General features: G+C 35.2%; 4 protein-coding genes across 8 annotated transcripts; all 4 read left to right on the forward strand.

Moving 5' to 3' along the window:
- Window positions 1–3541: 3541 nt before the first annotated feature.
- On the forward strand, window positions 3542–7155 carry DBE1 (debranching enzyme 1). Of its 4 annotated transcripts, none has more exons than XM_012986871.2 (2): window positions 3542–3689; window positions 4392–7155. In XM_012986871.2, exon 2 carries the CDS (start codon window positions 4444–4446, stop codon window positions 6964–6966), a length of 2523 nt encoding a protein of 840 aa, XP_012842325.2. In that variant the 5' UTR covers window positions 3542–3689; window positions 4392–4443; the 3' UTR covers window positions 6967–7155. The 4 variants fall into 4 exon arrangements, with proteins under 4 accessions (XP_012842325.2, XP_012842326.2, XP_088669275.1 ...); XM_012986872.2 differs by having other exon boundaries at window positions 4395–7155; XM_088813149.1 differs by having other exon boundaries at window positions 3573–4062; window positions 4395–7155.
- A 1436-nt stretch (window positions 7156–8591) lies between these two features.
- Window positions 8592–14459, forward strand: LOC105962557 (putative serine/threonine-protein kinase At1g09600). 2 transcript variants are annotated; one of them, XM_012986870.2, is made up of 9 exons: window positions 8594–9972; window positions 10485–10769; window positions 11250–11567; window positions 11980–12207; window positions 12742–12842; window positions 12970–13084; window positions 13175–13588; window positions 13912–14097; window positions 14245–14459. In XM_012986870.2, exons 1-9 carry the CDS (start codon window positions 9424–9426, stop codon window positions 14263–14265), a joined length of 2217 nt encoding a protein of 738 aa, XP_012842324.1. In that variant the 5' UTR covers window positions 8594–9423; the 3' UTR covers window positions 14266–14459. The 2 variants fall into 2 exon arrangements, with proteins under 2 accessions (XP_088669064.1, XP_012842324.1); XM_088812938.1 differs by lacking the exon at window positions 14245–14459 and having other exon boundaries at window positions 8592–9972; window positions 13912–14190.
- Window positions 14460–15456: 997 nt separating this feature from the next.
- On the forward strand, window positions 15457–16653 carry GXM3 (glucuronoxylan 4-O-methyltransferase-like protein (DUF579)). The gene has a single exon (XM_012986855.2). It carries the CDS (start codon window positions 15585–15587, stop codon window positions 16473–16475), a length of 891 nt encoding a protein of 296 aa, XP_012842309.2. The 5' UTR covers window positions 15457–15584; the 3' UTR covers window positions 16476–16653.
- Window positions 16654–18088: 1435 nt separating this feature from the next.
- LOC105962556 (ras-related protein RABD1) lies at window positions 18089–20394 on the forward strand. Its single transcript, XM_012986869.2, has 8 exons — window positions 18089–18234; window positions 18348–18420; window positions 18652–18699; window positions 18826–18873; window positions 19203–19274; window positions 19564–19719; window positions 19800–19903; window positions 20183–20394. Exons 1-8 carry the CDS (start codon window positions 18221–18223, stop codon window positions 20268–20270), a joined length of 603 nt encoding a protein of 200 aa, XP_012842323.1. The 5' UTR covers window positions 18089–18220; the 3' UTR covers window positions 20271–20394.
- The last annotated feature ends 62 nt before the right edge of the window (window positions 20395–20456 follow it).

Raw genomic sequence — 20456 nt, forward strand, 5'->3', positions numbered from 1 at the left:
CTTTAAATGTTTATTTTACCATTTATGGTTTTTTTTCCTTCCCTTTTTGGTACCATTTTTGTACTTTTCTAGTTTATTTTGAGTGTTAATAAAAAAAAATACAATTTATATATATATATATATATATATATATATATATATATATATATATATATATATATATATTAGGTTTAATTTTGTTTTCTTTTTGAATTTTCGCCAAATAATACGGCGACGAATTTATGAAAAAATGATTAGTTTAACAAATATGATAAACTTATAAAATCGGCAATGAACTTCTCAAAATTGAGTATTTTAAATAGTTATGAGACTTCCAAGATTGACCTTCTCAAAAAAAGAATGAAACCGGTATATATTTCATTTTTTTTCTTAAAAAATATGAAAAAAAAAATAGGGCATATTACAAATAAGCCCATCAGTGGGAACTTATTCATAAAGAGATCCAGACAATATTCTCCTTTACCAATAAGTCCACACATGGTCCAGATTTATGTAAAGGACTAAAATAACCCCTCTTACTTTAATATGCTCCAATTTCATCCTTAACTTACTTTAACTTCAATTTGACCCCAACTTTCACAAATTATTCAATTTTGACCCAAAACTTTTTTTTTTTCACAAAATTTTTTTTTTTCAAAAACTTTTTTTTCCGCCGGATTCCGGCGTTGACTTTTTTTTTTTTTTTATTTATTTTTTTTTTTCTTCCGGATTTTTTTTCCGGATTCCGGCGTTGACCGGCGGTCAACGCCGGTCTCCGGCGTTGACTTTTTAATTTTTTTTTTTTTTTTTTTTTTTTTCCTTCCGGATTTTTTTTCCGGATTCCGGCGTTGACCGGCGGTCAACGCCGGTCTCCGGCGTTGACTTTTTAATTTTAAATTTTTTTTTTTTTTTTTTTTTTTTTTTTTTTTTTTTTCCTGTAACTTTTTTTTCCGTTTAAACAGCAATATTGCTGTGAATGACAGTAATATTAACTATATTACTGTTAAACACAGTAAAAATAACTAAACTATAGTTTAACACAGTGATATTGCTATATTAATCTCTAGCACATTAATATTAACACAACAAAATTCATTATTATTGTATAATAAAGTAATATTACTATGTTGTCCGTTCAACAAATGTAAACAAAATAAAAAAAACCAAAAGAATTACTATTACTGTGAGTGACAGTAATATTACTATAGCAACAGTAATATTACAATAGTAGACAGTAATATTATTACGTTACTCCGTGAATAACTCGAACAAACAAAAAATCCAAACAAAATAATAATATTGATGTGGTTGACAGGAATATTACTATAACAACAGTAATATTACCGTCAACCACAGTAATATTATTGTGTTTACAGTAATATTACAATAATAGACAGTAATATTAATACGTTACTCCGTGAATAACTCAAACAAAACAAACACCCCAAAAAAATAATAATATTGATGTTGTTGACAGTAATATTATTGTGTTTACAGTTATTTTACTGTCAACGACAGTAATATAATTACGTTGACTTGTCAACAAATCAAAAAAAAAAAAAAAAAAAAATAATAAATAAAAAAAATATAATATTGCATTAATTTACTGTCAACGGCAGCACAATTACATAAATGTAATGTCAACGGCAGTACAATTACGTTAATTAACTATCATTGACAGTATAATTACGTTAATTTACTGTCAGTGACAGCACAATTACGGTCAACGTGTAGCGGCGGGCGTGGAAAAACAAAACAAACCAAACAAAAAAAAAAAAACTTAAAAAAACACTAAAGAAAGAGACCGCCGGAAACCGGCGAAAAAATCCGGAAGAAAAGAAAAGAAAAAAAAAAAAGAAAAAAGCAAAAAAAAAAAAAAAAAAAAAGTCAACGCCGGAATCCGGAAAAAAAATCCGGAAGGAAAAAAAAAAAAAATTTAAAAAGTCAACGCCGGAATCCGGCGGCAAAAAAAAAGTTTTTGAAAAAAAAAAAATTTTGGGTCAAAATTTAATAATTTGTGAAATTTGGGGTCAAATTGAGATTAAATTAAGTTAAGGATGAAATTGGAGCATATTAAATTATACTCCAAAAAAAAGTCAAAATTCAATTTTTGTGGTCAAAATTGAACTTTTATGGACAAAATTGATTAATTTGGGTTACAATTAAGAATTGGGTATAAATGGTTGAGGGTAATATTGGGATATACATGAATGTTTCCTTTAGTTATAATAAATATTAAAGGGATGGGCTTATTGGTGAAAGAGATATGTCCCCTAAACCTAGAATAATAAACATGATTGGTTGGGGACTTTTGCATAAAAATCCCAAAAAAATAAATCGATATCCAAGTTTATGATTTTGTTTAGATTGGAATTAACTTTTAATCTTCAAAATTGGAATAATGAACTCGAATTCGTCTAGTTTCAAATAGGCTCGACTGGGTGTTTAAATTGCAACGGATTTTTTAATTTTGCCCATTCCTCTTTATTTTATTAAAAACAATATTTTTCCTTCCAAATTTCATTCAGTTTTTCGATTTACTTTATGTTTTATGATCAAAATCGAACATACGAAATCCGGGTCCATTTATTCTCGAGAGTTACACATATAATATTTATTATCATCGCTTGTATTATCAATGAATTAAAAGGGATGTGATAAATATCGTTCGAGCTTTAATAATATCGTTACGACTTCAAACGTGATTTTGATCATTTTTTATTCCAAATTTTGCAAAACCCGAAAAATAGAATTTGTAGTATTCTGATTTAGTTTCTAATCCAACTTGAATCACCAAAATTGGATGTCGAACGAGAAAGATATACATGAATCAATGGATATTGCCCACAACTTTGATGTATTGAGGTATCTAAAAGTCAAAATGTGACTCATTCATGCATAACTTTGTCACATGGCATCCAATCTGCCGGATTTAAGTTGGATTAGAAAGCTAACCCAAAGGACTACAGTTTTCATGGTTTGAATTTTGCCAAAATCAAAATAGAAATATGTCAAAATCAGGTTCGAAGTCAAAACGACATTAGTAAAATTGAAACGACATTTAACATTTCAGGAATTGAAAATATTTAGGCAATGTTTGGAAGCGTTTTGGATTTTATTTTGATTTCATTTTGAGGAAATATGTTTTGGGGGAATAATTTGAGAATGAAAGTAATGTTTGTTTGTATTTTGTAAGGAGACAAAATACACTGTAGGCTGTAGCAATCAAATCATGTTTAAAGGTGTTAGAAAAAAGTATTTTTGAAGAAAAAAATTGAAAGATGAAGTGATGTTTATTTGTTTTTTAGTGAAGACATTTTTTACTGTAGTAGTCAAATCATTTTACTGTAGCAGTCACATCATGTCTGAAGGAGAGAGAAACTTTTGAAATTGTTTTGAGAAAATGATTTGAAAAGTGTAATAAATCCCATTTTATTTTGGGGCACAATGAAAACAACCAAACATAGCCTAAAACTTTCGATTTGTATTAGTGATGTCTAAATTCGTAATTTTACTCATAGACCCGACCCATATACCCGTTACTAAAACTGGACCTTTTATCAGGTTGTTCAATAAAAAAAGTGCCTATTAAAATTTCAATTTTCAATTTGTTGGTGATTTTCCGATACCTCATGAAAACCAGTGAACATTCTTCGCTCAGTTGTTATCCATTCCCACTCCGATTTCGGTGCGATAAATGGGCAATCGCTGTGAGTTTTAATTCCTCTCTCTTCTTCTTCCGCCATGATTATGTCAGTATTTTAATTTTTTTAATTTTTTTTTGGAATTTTATATTTACTGAATTGCCAATGCCCTCAATTCTGCGTTGAACTGTAGAATTAAGTAATGAATTACTCTTTTCCGATTAAAAAGTTCACGTTTTTTTTGTTTCAATTGAAGTGTTTTTTTTTAGTTGCTGAAGTGTTTTTTTTTTTTTTTTTTTTTTTTGTGCTGATTGAGCGATTGGGGATTCTTCTGTGGTTTCTTGGTAGCTAGTGATAATGCAATTGCATTTGCAGTCTTTTGTTTTATACTTGTTGGTTTGGATGCATCCGTACAATGTCTGCGTTTCGTGATTACGAGGTATCGTCGGTTGAACACTAATCAGTAATCAGATCTTTTATATTCGACTAATCGAAGCCATAACATTTCGAATCTATGTGCACAATTCTTCAAAAGAGAAAAATAGCCTGGCCGTTGGTTTTGTGCGTGTATATACACGGTTCCTTTTTTATAAGTTGGACTGAATTTTGTAGCTTTTTTTTTTCGTCTTCTAATCCGATTTTCTTGCTTTATGGTCAGAAGAAATCGAAGTTCCAGTTTTGTGATTTAGTCCATTCCCGTATTTAGTAGGACTAAATTTTGTAGCTCTTTTTTCGTCTTCTAATCCGATTTTCTTGTTTTTTGGTCAGAAGAAATCGAAGTTCCAGTTTTGTGATTTAGTCCATTCCCGTATTTCCGAGAATGGCTGTTCTTCCAGTACCGTATGTGATGCAACCACATTGCGTAGGAAATGAATCTTTCGAATCGTCTAAGTCGTTTCCCACCAGCCATGGAAGATATGGGAAAAGGGTGACAAGCGATTCTCGTAAATTAGATTTCAGACGGATAAATCTCCACGGAGGACAATTCGCGAAACCCATAGGAAGGATTTCTTGCAGCCATCATGTAACGAAAGCAATAGCTACTTCAGATGTTTCTGCGGTGAAAATCCTAGAAAACGTACTAACTTATCGATTTTGGATGGAGATCGGTGGTCAATTGAAGGTAATGGTTAAAAAGAATAATAATAACAAATATGGAGTTTATGTCGAAGTCGAATCTTTACAACTTGATGAAGAACAACGAGAGCTAATTATGATCTGGGGGATTTTCAGAGATGATTTGACAAAATTTATGCCAGTTCAACAATCAAGCACTGATGGCACCACCGAAACCCCATTTGTGAAAGATTGTGACAGGTTGTCCGTTGAGCTTGAATTCGAGGAAAGTTTAGCGCCTTTTTACGTCTCGATATTATTAAAGTCCAAATTAGGTTCCAACTCGAAAACCTCGACAATCAGAAGCCACAGGAAAACAAATTTCATCGTGCCTGTAGGTTTTCGCTCCGGGCGTCCTTCTCCATTGGGCATTTCTCTCTTAAATGACGGATTTATAAATTTCGCCTTCTTCTCACGCAATGCAGACAGTGTTGTACTCTGTCTATACGCAGACACCACAGTAGACAAACCTGCTCTGGAGATTGATCTCGATCCATACGTAAATCGATCAGGTGATATTTGGCATGCTTCGATAGATTGCTCCTCTTTGCCATTCGTTAGCTACGGTTATCGATGCAGGAGCAGTAGTACCGACAGTAAAGGGCACCGTGTTCTGCCCGATCCATACGCTAAGGTTATCGAAGAATTTGGACCTCGAAAATGCCTTGGAAGATTGTGCAACGAATCTGCATTTGATTGGAGCGGCGAATCTCGCCCCAATTTACCGATGGAGAAACTGATTGTCTATAGGTTGAACGTTGCACGTTTTACGAACGATAAGTCCAGTAAATTACCTCGTGATATTGCTGGAAGTTTCTCCGGTATTTCCGATAAATTGCATTATTTCAAGAATCTTGGTGTGAATGCTGTCTTATTAGAGCCGATCTTCCCCTTTGACGAACAAAAGGGACCCTATTTCCCGTGGCATTTCTTTTCTCCGGGGAGCTTATATGGACCCTCTGGCGATCCGAGTAAAGTTGCTAATTCGTTGAAGGAGATGGTGAAAAAGCTGCACGCTAATGGAATGGAGGTATTACTGGAAGTTGTTTTCACACATACTAGTGAGATTTCAGCACTGAGAGAAATCGATAACTCGTCTTATCACCATGTCGAAGGAGGGGAGGAATTGAAATCAAGAAACTCGTTGAATTGCAATTACCCAATTGTCCAACAAATGATCTTGGAGTGTCTCCGTTATTGGGTGACCGAGTTCCACATCGATGGCTTCTGTTTCATCAATTCATCCTCTCTCACGAGAGGCTTCCATGGCGAGTTCCTCTCTCGCCCTCCATTGGTCGAAGCTATTGCTTTCGATCCTTTACTTTCGAAAGTCAAGATAGTGGCGGACTCGTGGGACCCACATGAAATGGAGATGAAAGAAATTGTTTTCCCTCACTGGAAGAGATGGGCGGAGATGAATGCGAAATTCTGCTCCGAAATGAGGAATTTTTTTAGGGGTAAGGGTTCGATAAGCAGCCTCGCAACTCGTCTATGTGGCAGCGGCGATCTCTTCTTGGGTGGGCGGAGCCCGGCCTTCTCTTTTAACTTCGTCACGAGAAATGTGGGTCCCACACTCGTTGACTTGGTCAGCTATAATAGCATCGAATCGAGCTGGAATTGTGGGGAAGAGGGCCCCACAAATAAGATTCTTGTACTTGAAACAAGGCTTAAGCAGATACGCAATTTTATATTTGTCTTGTTTGTGTCTTTGGGTGTGCCGGTGCTTAATATGGGAGACGAGTGTGGCCAATCCACCAGAGGCTCGCCGGAATATTCCGACAGAATATCCTTCGACTGGAGTGCGTTGAAATCGGGTTTCGGTACTCAGGTGACCGAGTTCATTTCGTTTTTGAGCTCGCTGAGAATAAGACGAAACGATCTTCTTCAGAAAAGAAGCTTCTTGAAGGAAGATAACATCGAGTGGCATGGGGCTGAGGGGGGCCCACCCATGTGGGACGATCCGTCGTGCAAATTCTTGGCGATGACTTTGAAGGCCGATCCACCGTTGAGTGACTTGTTTGTTGCCTTCAACGGCGGTGATTGTTCCGAGAAAGTTGCTCTGCCGCCACTTGCCGCAGTTGATACAAATTGGGTTTGTTTGGTCGATACTTCGCTTCCTTTTCCGGGGTTTTTCACCGAGGAAGGTGTTCCTTTGGAGGATGGATTAGAAACGTACGAGATGAAGTCTCATAGCTGTGTATTATTCGAAGCTCGGAGCTTTATCTGAGAGGTAATCTGCTATTATATTTTATTTTTTATTCCATAAGGGGTTCGGTATATATGTCCCCATTTTTGGTGCAACGATGCTCGAATAAAGTGTGGCGCTATTTGCTCGTTGCAACTAGGTAAACTGATCTATTACTTCTTGGTTCTTTGAATTGATTAGCAGTTAATTTATAATGTGCTTGCTTAAAAACGTATTTTTTATCCGCGTCTTGTCTTATTTTTTTTTTCTTTATGTCTGAATCGAGTAAGGCCTCGTTCGGTTAGGTAGATTAGATGTTTGTCTGAAAATCGACTCAGTAAATAATTGGACTTTGTTTGCTGTTTGGTAAACACAATAATTTTTCTGAGTAAACCCAAGCTACATATATACCCTACTATTGTGTAAGAACATAATTGGCAAAAAAATATATACTCAACCACCTTTTGTCCCATTGTTATAAATTGCAAAGAACAATCAATTTTATTGCAAGGCTACTAAGTCAACTCTCCTCTCATGTAATAAGTTCAAGTTGACTTTTCACCTTCACTATAATTTAATTTAAGTTTGAAAAAAAAGAAGTATAACAAATTTGAAAAGTATTCTCATCTTGCTAATGAAATTAAATAAACATATATATATATTTAAAAAAATATATTATAAATATTTTTTCAGAAAAAGTCAATGGCAATGGTCCAAATCATATGACTTCACCCACAAACATAATCAACTTTGAATATTTCTCAAAAAATAAATGATAGTAACATCTCTACATTTTGTCCTAATGTATATTAAACTATAGCTATTTTTATTACTTTATTTTATTTTTTTGTTGCTCTTTTCTAACTTTATAAAACTATCATACTAAAACACCAATCAGCAACTACATTTCAGATACACGTTTTTGTCAATTTTAATTCTTTAATAAACTAGATTTTGAAACATGATTTTTTTGTTCCAATTTTTTATATTTCCGATTTATTTTTAACATAATTGATGTTAATTTTTTATGATCGAAAATTTCTAATTTTGAAACATGATTTTTTGTTCCAATTTTTTATAATTCCGGTTTATTTTTAACATAATTGATGTTAATTTTTTCAGCTTTGAAAAGATTGGATTTTTTTTTCAAATGTGCTAATTCTGATCCGATCTGCTCAATTTTAACCTATAAAGTACATTACACTCCCGAGATTGAAAACGAGGAGGATTGGGGGTGGAAATTTCCTCAATTTCGATTCGCATTCCAAAAATTCCAAATTTTGAATTTTCCGATTTTGTACACTGTATATCAACAGTATTATGTATTTATATTATAGGTGGTTAAAAAAAAATGAAAAATCGAAATCCCGTCGATTACTCTTCGAAAACTTCTGATTTTGAAACAAGTTCCATCATTTTCAATTTTAGAAATTCTCATTTTCAATTTTATTAATTGAACTATACTTTATTTTGTTAACTTTCGAAAAAAAGAACGTTCTTTCGAAAATGCTAATTTCGATCCGATTTATCCATAGGTTGATAAAAAGTATTAAATTATTAGAATTTTTTAATTATTCAGTGCCGTTGGACCCACTTTATGTTTCTAAACGCCACGTGTCATCGTCTGACTAGGGTATTAAAAAAAATTGAAGTGCGCCCGGCCCGGCCCGGCCCGACTCTACAGTTCTGTGCCTTTCTCCTCTCTCTCTCTCTCTCTCCTGATGAAATCTTGGTTCTTAAACTTCTCATCATCGGCATTTTAATGGAAACTGATTAATATTTATTCATTTAATTAAATTTCTTTTTTTCGATTTCGAACCGAATATCAATCGGTTATTCGCATTTCTCGGCACTCACCAGATCCGAAAATCTCTCTCTCTCTCTCTCTCTCTCTCTCTCTCTTAATTCCCACCCTTTGTGTTTTTTTAACCGCTAATTTTTGTAATTTGTAATAAACATAGAAAATCAGTTGTATTTTGGGGATGAAATCAGTGGCTGTAGTCAATCGACAAACAGAAAATTCAGGAACAATCGTTCCCGGAGCAACATTTCATGCTTCAGATTGATTTCAGTTTCTCTCGTATGTCATTCTTCTCTTTCTCTCTCTTCACCCAGACAAAAAAAAAAACAACAACAAAGATCAGATTTCTTCATTTTTTCAACTCATTTTGTTTATTGTAACAAATTGCATTGTCTATTTTTGACAATGTGGGTTGGTTTCTGTTGAATAAGATCTGATTCTGTAATCTGGGTTAATCTGGGCTGGGATTTCCGTTCAATTTTTCCTTTCGGGCTGTGATTCGTCTGCGTTTCCGAATTCGATTGGAGTTATTTTGAATTGTTTGGGGGAATGCTGTTCATTTGGGAGAAGAATTTGAAAATTTTAGGTTTTCACATTTGAATTTGGGGCTGGAATTTCGTGTTATCGAAGAGGATCTTTGTTTTGTTACGAATTTTGATTTAGGGCATTGATGATGCTGTTAATAAGAGTCTTGATAAATGCTGGAGGTATTAGAGAAAAATAAACTTACTTTATGTTTTAGGAACATCAGGTTTCCTGTTAACAAGAACAGGGGCCTGAAACTCACATTTGGCATGGGCTGCGTTTGCTCCAAAGGGACGAAAGATGAAAACAAAGTCAAGAAAGAGAAAGGGTCGAAGAAATCCTCGAAAAAGTTTGTAGCATCCTCGAGGAACGATGAAATCGTGGTGGAGGTTGATAACGGGGGCAATGATGCGACCGCGAGGCTTATATCAACAGAGATCGCCGACAAAAGCGCGGGGTCCACCCCTGCCTTGTGGGAGGAGGGTGATAAAAATCCTACGGTTTTTGAGAAAGCTGTAGTGGCACAAACGCAAATACGTCCGACAATCGAACCTGGACAACAAGGAGGGCAGCCTCAATTGTCTAGGGTATTAAGTATCAGAAACGGTGTCGATGGTGCACAAGTTGTTGCCGGATGGCCTTCGTGGCTGACGTCTGTGGCTGGAGAAGCTATCAAGGGTTGGATACCTCGAAAAGCAGACTCTTTCGAGAAATTGGATAAGGTATATTCTTTCTTTTTTGTAGTGACCTGTTTAGATACTATATAGTGTGTTCTTTTTTGGTTTCTATTTTAGAGTTTAATGCAATTGTCTCACTCTTTGCTCGTGTGATTCTCTCATTTTTTTGTCTATATGTAAGAAAAATGAGTAAGTGAGCTAGAAAGATGAGTAGGGAGTTGGATAAGGTATGCTGTAGTATATTTTTGTTCGGCTATACATATGCCACGTATCGTGTATATTCAATTATTTATTATTATTTGATCGTCACTTGTCGGCACTGCGTAGTGCATCCCTTTCTTTTGGTTTATATATGTAAGAATGGTGAGTAGGAAATCGAGAAAGGTGAGTAGGAAAAATTGGGAATTCGTGTATTTGCACATTAGAATTTGTGTCACTGCTTTGATGTGAAAAGCTTGCATAAATTTCATCGCCTCTTAGTTGGTATGAAATATTCGCATTCTCTCTATTGTTATATTATTGATTAAATTGTTTCTACTTAAATGAAAACTTGACAGATCGGTCAAGGGACGTACAGCAGTGTGTACAGAGCTCGTGATCTCGAAACTGGGAAAGTTGTTGCTCTGAAAAAGGTGCGGTTTGTCAACATGGATCCAGAAAGCGTCCGTTTCATGGCTAGGGAAATCCTTATTCTACGTCGGCTCGATCACCCTAATGTTATGAAGCTTGAAGGTCTCGTCACTTCGAGGGTTTCAGGCAATTTGTACCTCGTATTTGAATACATGGAACACGATCTTTCTGGACTTGCTGCTTCGCCTGTAGTTCGATTTACCGAGCCTCAGGTTTGCTAGTGGTTACTTTTTTTCTTTCTTGTGAATATATAACTCATTTTACGCATGGATGCTCGTTCAAACCTTTTCAAAGTTTGAGAGTCTAGATTAAATTAGAAAAATAATGTTTTACAATGCTGTTTATTATCACGAGAAGTCTGTCAAGGGAGATGATGCTGGTGATAGAATTTATTGTGATCTTTTTTATCCATAATTGTTGTGTCTGTTAAATAAAGAGCCATTGATATATTTATAAGAATGAAAACTGAGCAAGATTCGCCTTCGTCATGAACAACACTTGTAGCGATATAGAATGTATAAAAAATAAAGATCACAATAAATTCTAGAGCAAGTTAAATTTTGCATTGAATTAGCTGTTTTTGATGATATGTACCAATCTTATTATCGTTTACTTCTAGAGCAACTCAAAGTGATTTGTCTTTCAAATGTGATATTTAGTAATTAAATTATTTATATATAATGTACACGCAGATCAAGTGCTTCATGCAACAGCTGTTTCGAGGACTTGAACACTGTCACAGTCGTGGAGTCTTGCACCGTGATATTAAGGGTTCGAATCTTCTGATCGACAACTCTGGAAATCTGAAAATCGGTGATTTTGGGCTGGCAACTTTTTTCCGAGCCTATCAAAAGCAACCTCTAACTAGCCGTGTTGTGACTTTGTGGTATCGACCACCCGAGCTTTTGCTCGGTGCTACAGATTATGGAGTATCTGTTGATTTGTGGAGTTCGGGTTGCATTCTTGCCGAACTATTTGCAGGAAAACCAATTATGCCAGGAAGGACAGAGGTATATTTTCAGATTAATAACATTAATTTTTTGGAACGAGTCCATTTAAATTCTAGATTTTCTTTCTTGTATTCTAATTCGATGATTCTCAATTCCGACGGAGAGAGATGTATTCTTTTATTTCTTGGCATCTGAAAACATTATAATTACTCATTAAAATGTTATATTTTTATTATATATTATATTTTTATTTTCCCCAAATTTTAACAATATGAATTTTGTTATAGAAGGCAGGGGAATAAACACATATATGTCGTTGGATCCTCGTAAACACTTGTTAAATCTGTGATTTAAAAGACATTTTCTTCTATTTTACTCGATGCATATGTAAAATAACTGTTCTGCAGCAAATTTCAGGCAAGTTTCCGTTTTTTGATGTTTTTTTAAAAACCCAATTTGATGTTGTGTGCAGGTGGAACAGCTGCATAAAATCTTTAAACTATGTGGTTCGCCCGCAGAAGAATACTGGAAAAGATCAAAACTACCGCACGCAACAATTTTCAAACCTCAACAGCCTTACAGACGATGTGTGGCTGAGACTTTCAAGGAATTCCCTTCTTCGACTTTATCACTACTCGATTCTCTCCTTGCTTTTGAACCAGAGTGTAGAGGAACGACCACTTCTGCTCTTCATAGTGAGGTAAAGTTTCCATTTTTCGGTACATTTTTTTTGTCCAACCCCTCAAAAGTTTAGTGATGATTCGGCACTCTTAATTTGATTCACATTTGCTATACAGCCTAGGAGTTGGTTCTTTGAGCTGTTCAATCTCACATCAGATACTAGATTTAGGTGACAATTGGTTGTCTTAAAAGCTGTTCTTATTTAGACTTTTGTTGGTATAATTCATTTTTTTTTTCGAAAACTGAAAATCAGAATGCAAATGTGTCTGGTCGAAGCATAGTAAACCTTTGTCTACATCAACTATAAATGATTCGTATTTTTTATACAATAAAACTAACCTTCGTCTCCAATCAGCGCACATTCAAATTGTGGGTTTTGGTGCTTCGTCCTTTTTCTTTTTTTTTTTTTTACAAATCTCATGTGAAGATTGAAGTTTATTTCATTAATATTTATGCCCTCGCAGGTCATATTTTTTGAATTGCAAATTTTCTTTTCTATCAAGTATAATGCTTATTTTCACTATCTGCGTATTTATAAGGCGTCTCTTTTCAGTTCTTCACTACAAAGCCCCTACCTTGTGATCCTTCATCGTTGCCAAAATACCCACCTAGCAAAGAATTTGATGCCAAAGTCCGAGACGAGGAGGCAAGAAGGTACTTGTATATATATACATAGATAGATACACAGTCCATTTGTATTTTTCACGAAGTTGTGCACGATTATTTCACTGTAGCTATTCAAGTGCAATGAAAGATTTTATCGTTCATACTTTCTATACAGACAAAGAGCAGCTAATGGAAAGGGAGGCGGAGCGGAATCTTCTAGAAAAGGATCAAAAGATTCCAAAGCAGTCCCGGCACCCGATGCTAACGCTGAACTGCAAGTCTCAATACAGGTATATCTATCTACTTACATATATATACACATGCAAAATACTGCATTAATATTTCATGAAAGTTAAACGTAGTAGTTTATGGTATTTTAGAAACGGAAAGGACTTGCGAACCCGAAGAGCAATACCGAGGTTTACAATCCAAAAGGAGATGGTGAGTCCGGCTTTCTGATGGAAGCTTCTAGAACCTTGGATGCTGTGGACGAGGGGCGCCACCTCAGCTCTTACAGGGGATTGGATTCGTCTGGATATAGAGAGTTAAAGACTCAGAGATCTTTTAAGCCACAAACAACATCTGCACGGTTGTCAAAATTCTCGAATTCGGTGGCGTCTCGTGGCAGCTCACAGCTCGATTTTAGTAGAGACTCGAGCATTCATTCTCATTGGCCGAACAACAACAGATACGAACAGATGAACGATGCTGAGTCATCCAACCATTTACTCGGAAGACCTAATTCTCCCCACAAGAATAATAATGGAGAAGCCCCTCTCAAGGAGACTGATGCGGTAAGAATTTTACGAATGTGACTTTTTTTTTTAAGGTTTCTCGTTTGGGAATGTTGATGGGATTGATAAGATTGTTTGAATTGGAGATTAGCCATGATTAACTAAATAACTGGACTTTGTTTGATATTTGGTAAAGCCAATAGTTTTCCGGGTCGGCCAGGAAATATTATTTTATCATGGCCTATATTGTCTATCAAGTATCAAGTCCTATCCTAATTTTCAAAAAAACGAGGCCCGATTGGTGAATTGTCCCTTTTACCCTTAACCTTAAACGGAAGGAAAAAGTCGAGTGTTTCTTTGATATATATATATTTTGATGACAGGTATATGCACTAAAGAAGACACGAATGCACTATTCTGGACCGTTATTGCCTCACGGTGGAAGTGTGGAGGAAATGCTGAAAGAGCACGAAAAGCAGATTCAGATAGCCGTAAGAAAAGCTCGCGAGAAGAACAATACAAGGAAAGCACAAAACGATAATGGACAAACCGATTTACTCCTAGGATATGTAAGTAACGGCCGCTGATTTTTTACGTAAAGAGAAAAAAAACACTTATGTGCTGCTTCAAGAAAATGTACATTCCTCTTTTACCCCTCGAAACCAGCTGATGATATTTCAGTTGAAGGTATTATTATTATTATTTATTTCTTTTAGCCCAAAGTCTCGGAGAGATGAGGTGGCAAACTAATATCGATCTTACGGAGTGGGCGGGAATCTTTTTGGGCGTGTAAGGTCGGTCGTAAACAGTATCGATTCATGTACAGTTTTTAAACACAAAAGAAAAAAACTGTAAAAATCCTTATGAGGACTGTAAAAATTCTTATGAGGACTGGAAACAGACTATATATTAGATTTGATTTTCATTATTACTTTCTTGTCGTTGCCTATGCTATAATTTCTATTTATTTATTTATTTGTTTATTTATGTAAAAAAATTGTTTTTATTTTCATTACTATAGTTTTTGCCTTTTTTGGTATTTTTTTGTCTTTTCCTATTTTAATTATCATGCAATAGAACCATTCTAGTGAACATAGGAAAATATTTTTTTGAGAAAAAAAAGTAGTGATTTTTATTAAGCGTAATACGGCATATCAACCGGAAGGATAGAACCTTCGGTGCAAAACGTTTCAGACTTCGAAGCTAAAATGTGCGCGCTCAACAAAAGAAAAAAAAAATACGAGATTTGAAATAAAGAAGATAGAGATAAAATTTTCTCAATATAAGGCGATAACTCGCAAAATATCACCAACCAAAATAATCGATCTCCAATACTTAAAGCGGGTTGTCGATATTGCCATAAGCACCGATGCATTCCACTGCCATTGGCCGTCCAATGAATTTATGAACAACCCACCAATGTCACACACCTTCCCGATTTTACGCAACCATAGAAACCGAGTAGATGTTTTCCCAGGCTTTATATGATCATTCTTACTCCTCTATCATATCTTTAGTTTGGGCTGCCTGTTTTGCCCGCAATTTTTTATTTTTCGGCAGCTGTTAATTTTTGGCCATTTTCGGGCCGTATCGTATCACATGAAACATCATTATGTTCTCATCGGTTTTTGATCTATAGACAGATAGGGTTTCAGCCCAACGTAATAACAATTTTAATTTGTTCTCTTAACTTCATATCAACGTAACACAAACACTATAATCTAATTATATTATAAGGTCAATAAATCATTATCCCACACCAAACTTTTTGATCCACCAGCAAAATCAAAATTAAAAAAAAAAAAAAAACAAAACCCTTTTTTTAATTTTGCTTCATCCAAAATCTTTGCAGTTCTCTTGTCTTTATCAAACACATAGAATTTAATTACAGATACACACATCACTTAATCACTACGCCTTAACACATATATTATAGCACCCCTTCTATTTTTTACCTATTCCTCCTCCAAACAATAATCAAGAATCAAGAATCAAGGAATCAAGAATCCAAGAATCCAAGAATCAAGAATATATACTCAAAAGAAAAGAAGAAGATATGAGGCCAAAAACAAAGAATCCATTCAACCTCAAGCTTCTCATAATCCCCACAACTCTAGTTTTTTTCCTCCTCTTCATTTTGAGATCAAATTTATCACCATCTTCCAATATTACGACTTCGCCACGATCTAATATTCGTCAATCCAAATCCCTCCCGAAGACGAAAGACACAACGAAGTGTCCGAAAAATTATTGCGGGAAAATCCCGCAATCCATATCGAAAGCCCTAATCCACTACTCGACCTCGACCATCACACCTCAACAAACGCTCGAAGAGATATCAATCACGTCGAGAATCTTGGACGAACACTCCCCATGCAACTTCCTCGTATTCGGCCTCGGCCACGACAGCCTCATGTGGCACTCATTGAACCACGGCGGACGGACCGTATTTCTAGAAGAAGACGAGTCTTGGATCGAGCAAATCAAGAGAAGATTCCCCATGCTGGAATCTTACCGCGCAAGTTACGGCACGAAAGTCAGCCAAGCCAATGATTTGATGCACGTGGGGAAAGGGATCGAGTGCACGGCGGTTTCGGACCCTAGGTACTTGGTGTGCCAGTTGGCGTTGAAGGGTTTGCCGAGCGAAGTTTATGAGGTGGAGTGGGACTTGATAATGGTGGATGCGCCCACGGGGTATTACGAGGAGGCGCCGGGGAGGATGGCGGCGATATATACGGCCGGGATGATGGCCAGGAACCGGCGGCGGCGGGGTGGCGGCGGCGGTGGTGGGACCCATGTGTTTGTGCATGATGTGAATAGGGAGGTGGAAGATAAATTTTCAATGGAGTTTCTTTGTGAGGGGTATTTGAAGAAACAAGAAGGGAGATTGAGGCACTTTGTTGTGCCTAGTCATAGGGATGATTTGGAAAGACCATTTTGCCCCTAATAGAAAAAAATTAATATAGAAGTTAATTCTTTTGCATTATTAATTTCTTGATTCTTTTCTTGTTTTATTTTTTTTTCCTATTTTTGTTTTGATGTTGGACTTGTAAAAGAAGTTGAATGTTGAGAAATGGAGGCGAGAGGTTTGAAATAATGATGAGGTGGAATTTTAGGAGTGTTAATCGGACTGATCGGACGAAATTTGTTCTTTCAGGAAAAAAAAAAAGAAGAAGTGAAAAACTAATTTCAATTATATCCAAAGTAAAAGAATTGAAGTTAGGAATTTCGGAAATTGGAATAAAATCTTTTGTTAAAAAATTAGAATTTTTTGGATTATAATCGACAAACTCAGATATTCTATATTTTGTTCACATATATTATAAATGTAATTTTTGGAAACACAATTGAACGTTTAGGAATAATTTCAAAAATTAAAATCTGATCGAAAATCGGGATAACATCTATATTCCAATTCCAATAAAAATTAATTGAAGAAAAAAAACCGGAAATAGGAATTTTCAAAATGTAAAATGAAAAATATTACATGATATGCCTAATTGGCCCAACTCAATGGGCCTACAAATTATTTACCTACTGGGCCACGAGCCCAATATCGAAGACCATTATCACCAAAGGCCCAATCACCTTCAAGTAAGGTTTGTGCCCAACAATCTCAACTAAGCTATAAATAATCATTTGAACTCATTGCTTAAGGTACGTCCTATTAACTGAGCAATACTACAATGTATATTCTCTGGACTATTTCTATGATCAGCACGTCTGACTTGAGCGTCGGAGGGGTTTCCGCCGGATCAACCCCCGGCTTAGTTCATGTGTTCTATGATCGCAGGTACCTCAGGATCATCAAGTTGTCAAGCTACTGATCTGCTTTGCTCTCCCAGTTCATTTTCTACACTACCCCAGGTGATCTAAGTATTTAGCATCATCATTACACTACAAGTGAAAATTTTCGACAGAAACTGACGGAATTCAAAAATTTCGTTGTGATTTCCACAGGAATATGAAATGATCGATTGAGGCATCATGTATGTTTTTGATAAAAAAAAGGCCCAGTCGTGTTGAACTCGATTTAAACTCCCGTTCGAGTTCAACTCGATGGCTTATCAAACTAAATTCAAACACAGCTTATAATAAAACTCAAAAAATATGCAAACAAGTTTTGACAAGACTCGACTCTATTCGTTTGCACACCCTGACTTTAGGTTGTGTTTGCGAAAGCTTATTTAAAAGTAGAAGTTAGTGATTTTAAGTTAAATTAGGATTACGTGTTTATTTCTAAAAATTGAGGGTATTTGCAAATTAGCTGGAAAATCAATTAAAATAGAAAAGGCGGGTAAATAAGTGTTTTTAAAATTTATAGCTTAACACAACTTATTTTAAGAGAAACAAAACCAAAAATTTATTTTGCAAACACCTAAAAAACACCGAAAAACAGGTTATATGCTAAAAAAAACTCGTAATCTATTTGCAAAAGCTTTTCCAATAGCCACCAAATTTTATCCAACATCTTGAAATTTGACGGGGTACATTTCGAATTTCGGAAAAGTATTCGGGGGTAATTATAATAAAGTAATAAATCAGGGGTCGTAAAGTAAACAATCTGAAGAAGGAAACAAATTGTACAGGTGGGAAAAAGCATTTACTTTGTGGGTTCCAATACTTCCCCACCACTACTACTCTCAAATTCTTCCACCATTTTTTCTCAAAATTAAAATCGGAATAGCTAACATGAGCAACGAATAGTAAGAGATTAAAAACCCAGATTAATTGTCATCCTTGTTTTGATTTTGATTCTGATTTTGATTTTTAGGGTTTCGTTCACCAATTTTTTTTATTTTTTTTTTGGTGTTTGCAGCGATTATTTGTTCAAGCTTCTGTTAATCGGCGATTCCTCTGTCGGAAAGTCGTGTCTTCTTCTCAGATTCGCTGTATGTTCGCTTCAATTACTCTTTTGATTTATTTTTAATTTTATTTTTTCTGTGAATTATTTGTATTTTGGGTTTTGAGAATTTCACTAATTAGTTTAGTTGTAAATGGGTTTTGCATGAGTTAGTCTTCTTGGAGAATCTATGGGCAGATATACATTTCTGAATATTTTTGTTCTTGTTTGAGATTTTTCTGAAAGTAATGTTGTTTTATTAATGATTAATTGATTATAGGATGATTCATATGTGGACAGCTACATAAGCACTATCGGAGTCGATTTCGTAAGTTCTCTTGATTTTTTCGAGTACATACATACTTTTGTATCTATAGTTATTATTGGGTCGATTTTCACTTGTTGGAATCATTTTCGTACAAATATTACGAGGGGTTGACACTTAACGTTGCAGAAAATTCGGACAGTGGAGCTCGATGGCAAGACGAGCAAGCTGCAAATTGTGAGTTAATCTGACGAAACTTCCCCATGTAGTAGTATACTTGCATAAATGGATCTTGATATTCGAGTTTAGAATTTGATAGTGCAGATTTCTTTGGACTGTACGTGCGTGTGACTACGTTTTATCCATTACCGAAGTTTTTTACTTTCTCGTTTGGAGAAAGTATATATTTTATTCCTATTCGAGTTCCTGTAAACTCGCGTATCTGAAATTGTGTTGGTTCGTACGGTGAAAAACTCCAAGATAGAGTAGAATTCTAATACGGGAAACCATTTTGATGTTCTTATTCTGGTCAAACTTAACTTACGTTATTTTGTTTGTGTTTCAAGTGGGATACTGCTGGCCAGGAGCGATTCCGAACGATCACTAGCAGTTACTATCGAGGAGCCCATGGCATCATTGTAAGGAAGATTATATATATATATATATATATATATATATATATATATATATATATATATATATATATATATTCTTGAATTGCATGTTTATCCATCATGTTTTTTCTCGTACTTGGCTAATTTCTTGGAATTGTCGAATTTATGCATTTTGCTTGTGCTCGTTTGTTAAGTGTACCTTTTTTCTAATCGGGCTTATATATATGTACCTTCCGTCTGGTGTTATATGCTTAAATCAGTTGTGGATTCGGTACGCTATGTGTCGTAACCTCATATGTCTAAATTGTAATAGATTGTGTACGATGTAACTGAGATGGAGAGCTTCAACAATGTCAAACAATGGCTTAACGAGATCGATAGATACGCAAACGATAGCGTTTGCAAGCTTTTGGTGGGCAACAAATGCGATTTGGTCGACAGTAAAGTTGTGGACACACAAACCGCAAAGGTGAATTATTTTGCTTTTTGGTCTTATGCATTATATTTGAAGCTTCAATGTATACCATTTTTAATTTTAAATTCTTGTAGGCATTTGCCGATGAACTCGGGATTCCTTTCCTCGAGACAAGTGCGAAAGATTCAATCAATGTGGAACAGGCTTTCTTGACTATGGCTTCAGAGATTAAGAAAAAGTAAACCTACTGACCATTTCATCACTGTTTTAAATTTAAAATGTCGATATTATCCTGCATATAATCCATTTTAAAACACACAATCTTCTTGCATTTGTTTCTCGATTTTTCTGAATTTGAAGCTTCTATGCCATGTGTGCATGTCTAAAAGTGAAACCGGAAACGTTTCGTATTTGTGCTGATTAGTTTCTGCCATGATTTTTAGTGTTGAAAACCAATTTGCTGGTTTTTTTTGTTCTGTTCGGAGTTGTCTGAAAAAACTGAGTGTTTATTATGTAGGCTTGGTAGCCAGCCAACTGGGAATAAGTCATCGACGGTGCAGATCAAGGGACAGCCAATCGAGCAGAAGAACAACTGTTGTGGTTAAAGTTTGGTTATTTGTAATTTGAAATGTTTAGAAGTTCTGTACAAAGATAGTAAATGTCTATTAACCTAATTTCCTATCACTACTGCAGACACAGTTTTATGTTCCTTTTTTATGTACTACAGTTATATATATATATATATACATATATATATATATATCGAAATTGCCATCTGAAGTTGAAATTCT

This window comes from Erythranthe guttata, chromosome 14, assembly GCF_056151865.1.
Source record: "Erythranthe guttata isolate IM_541 chromosome 14, IM_541, whole genome shotgun sequence".
Taxonomy (NCBI): Eukaryota; Viridiplantae; Streptophyta; class Magnoliopsida; order Lamiales; family Phrymaceae; genus Erythranthe; species Erythranthe guttata.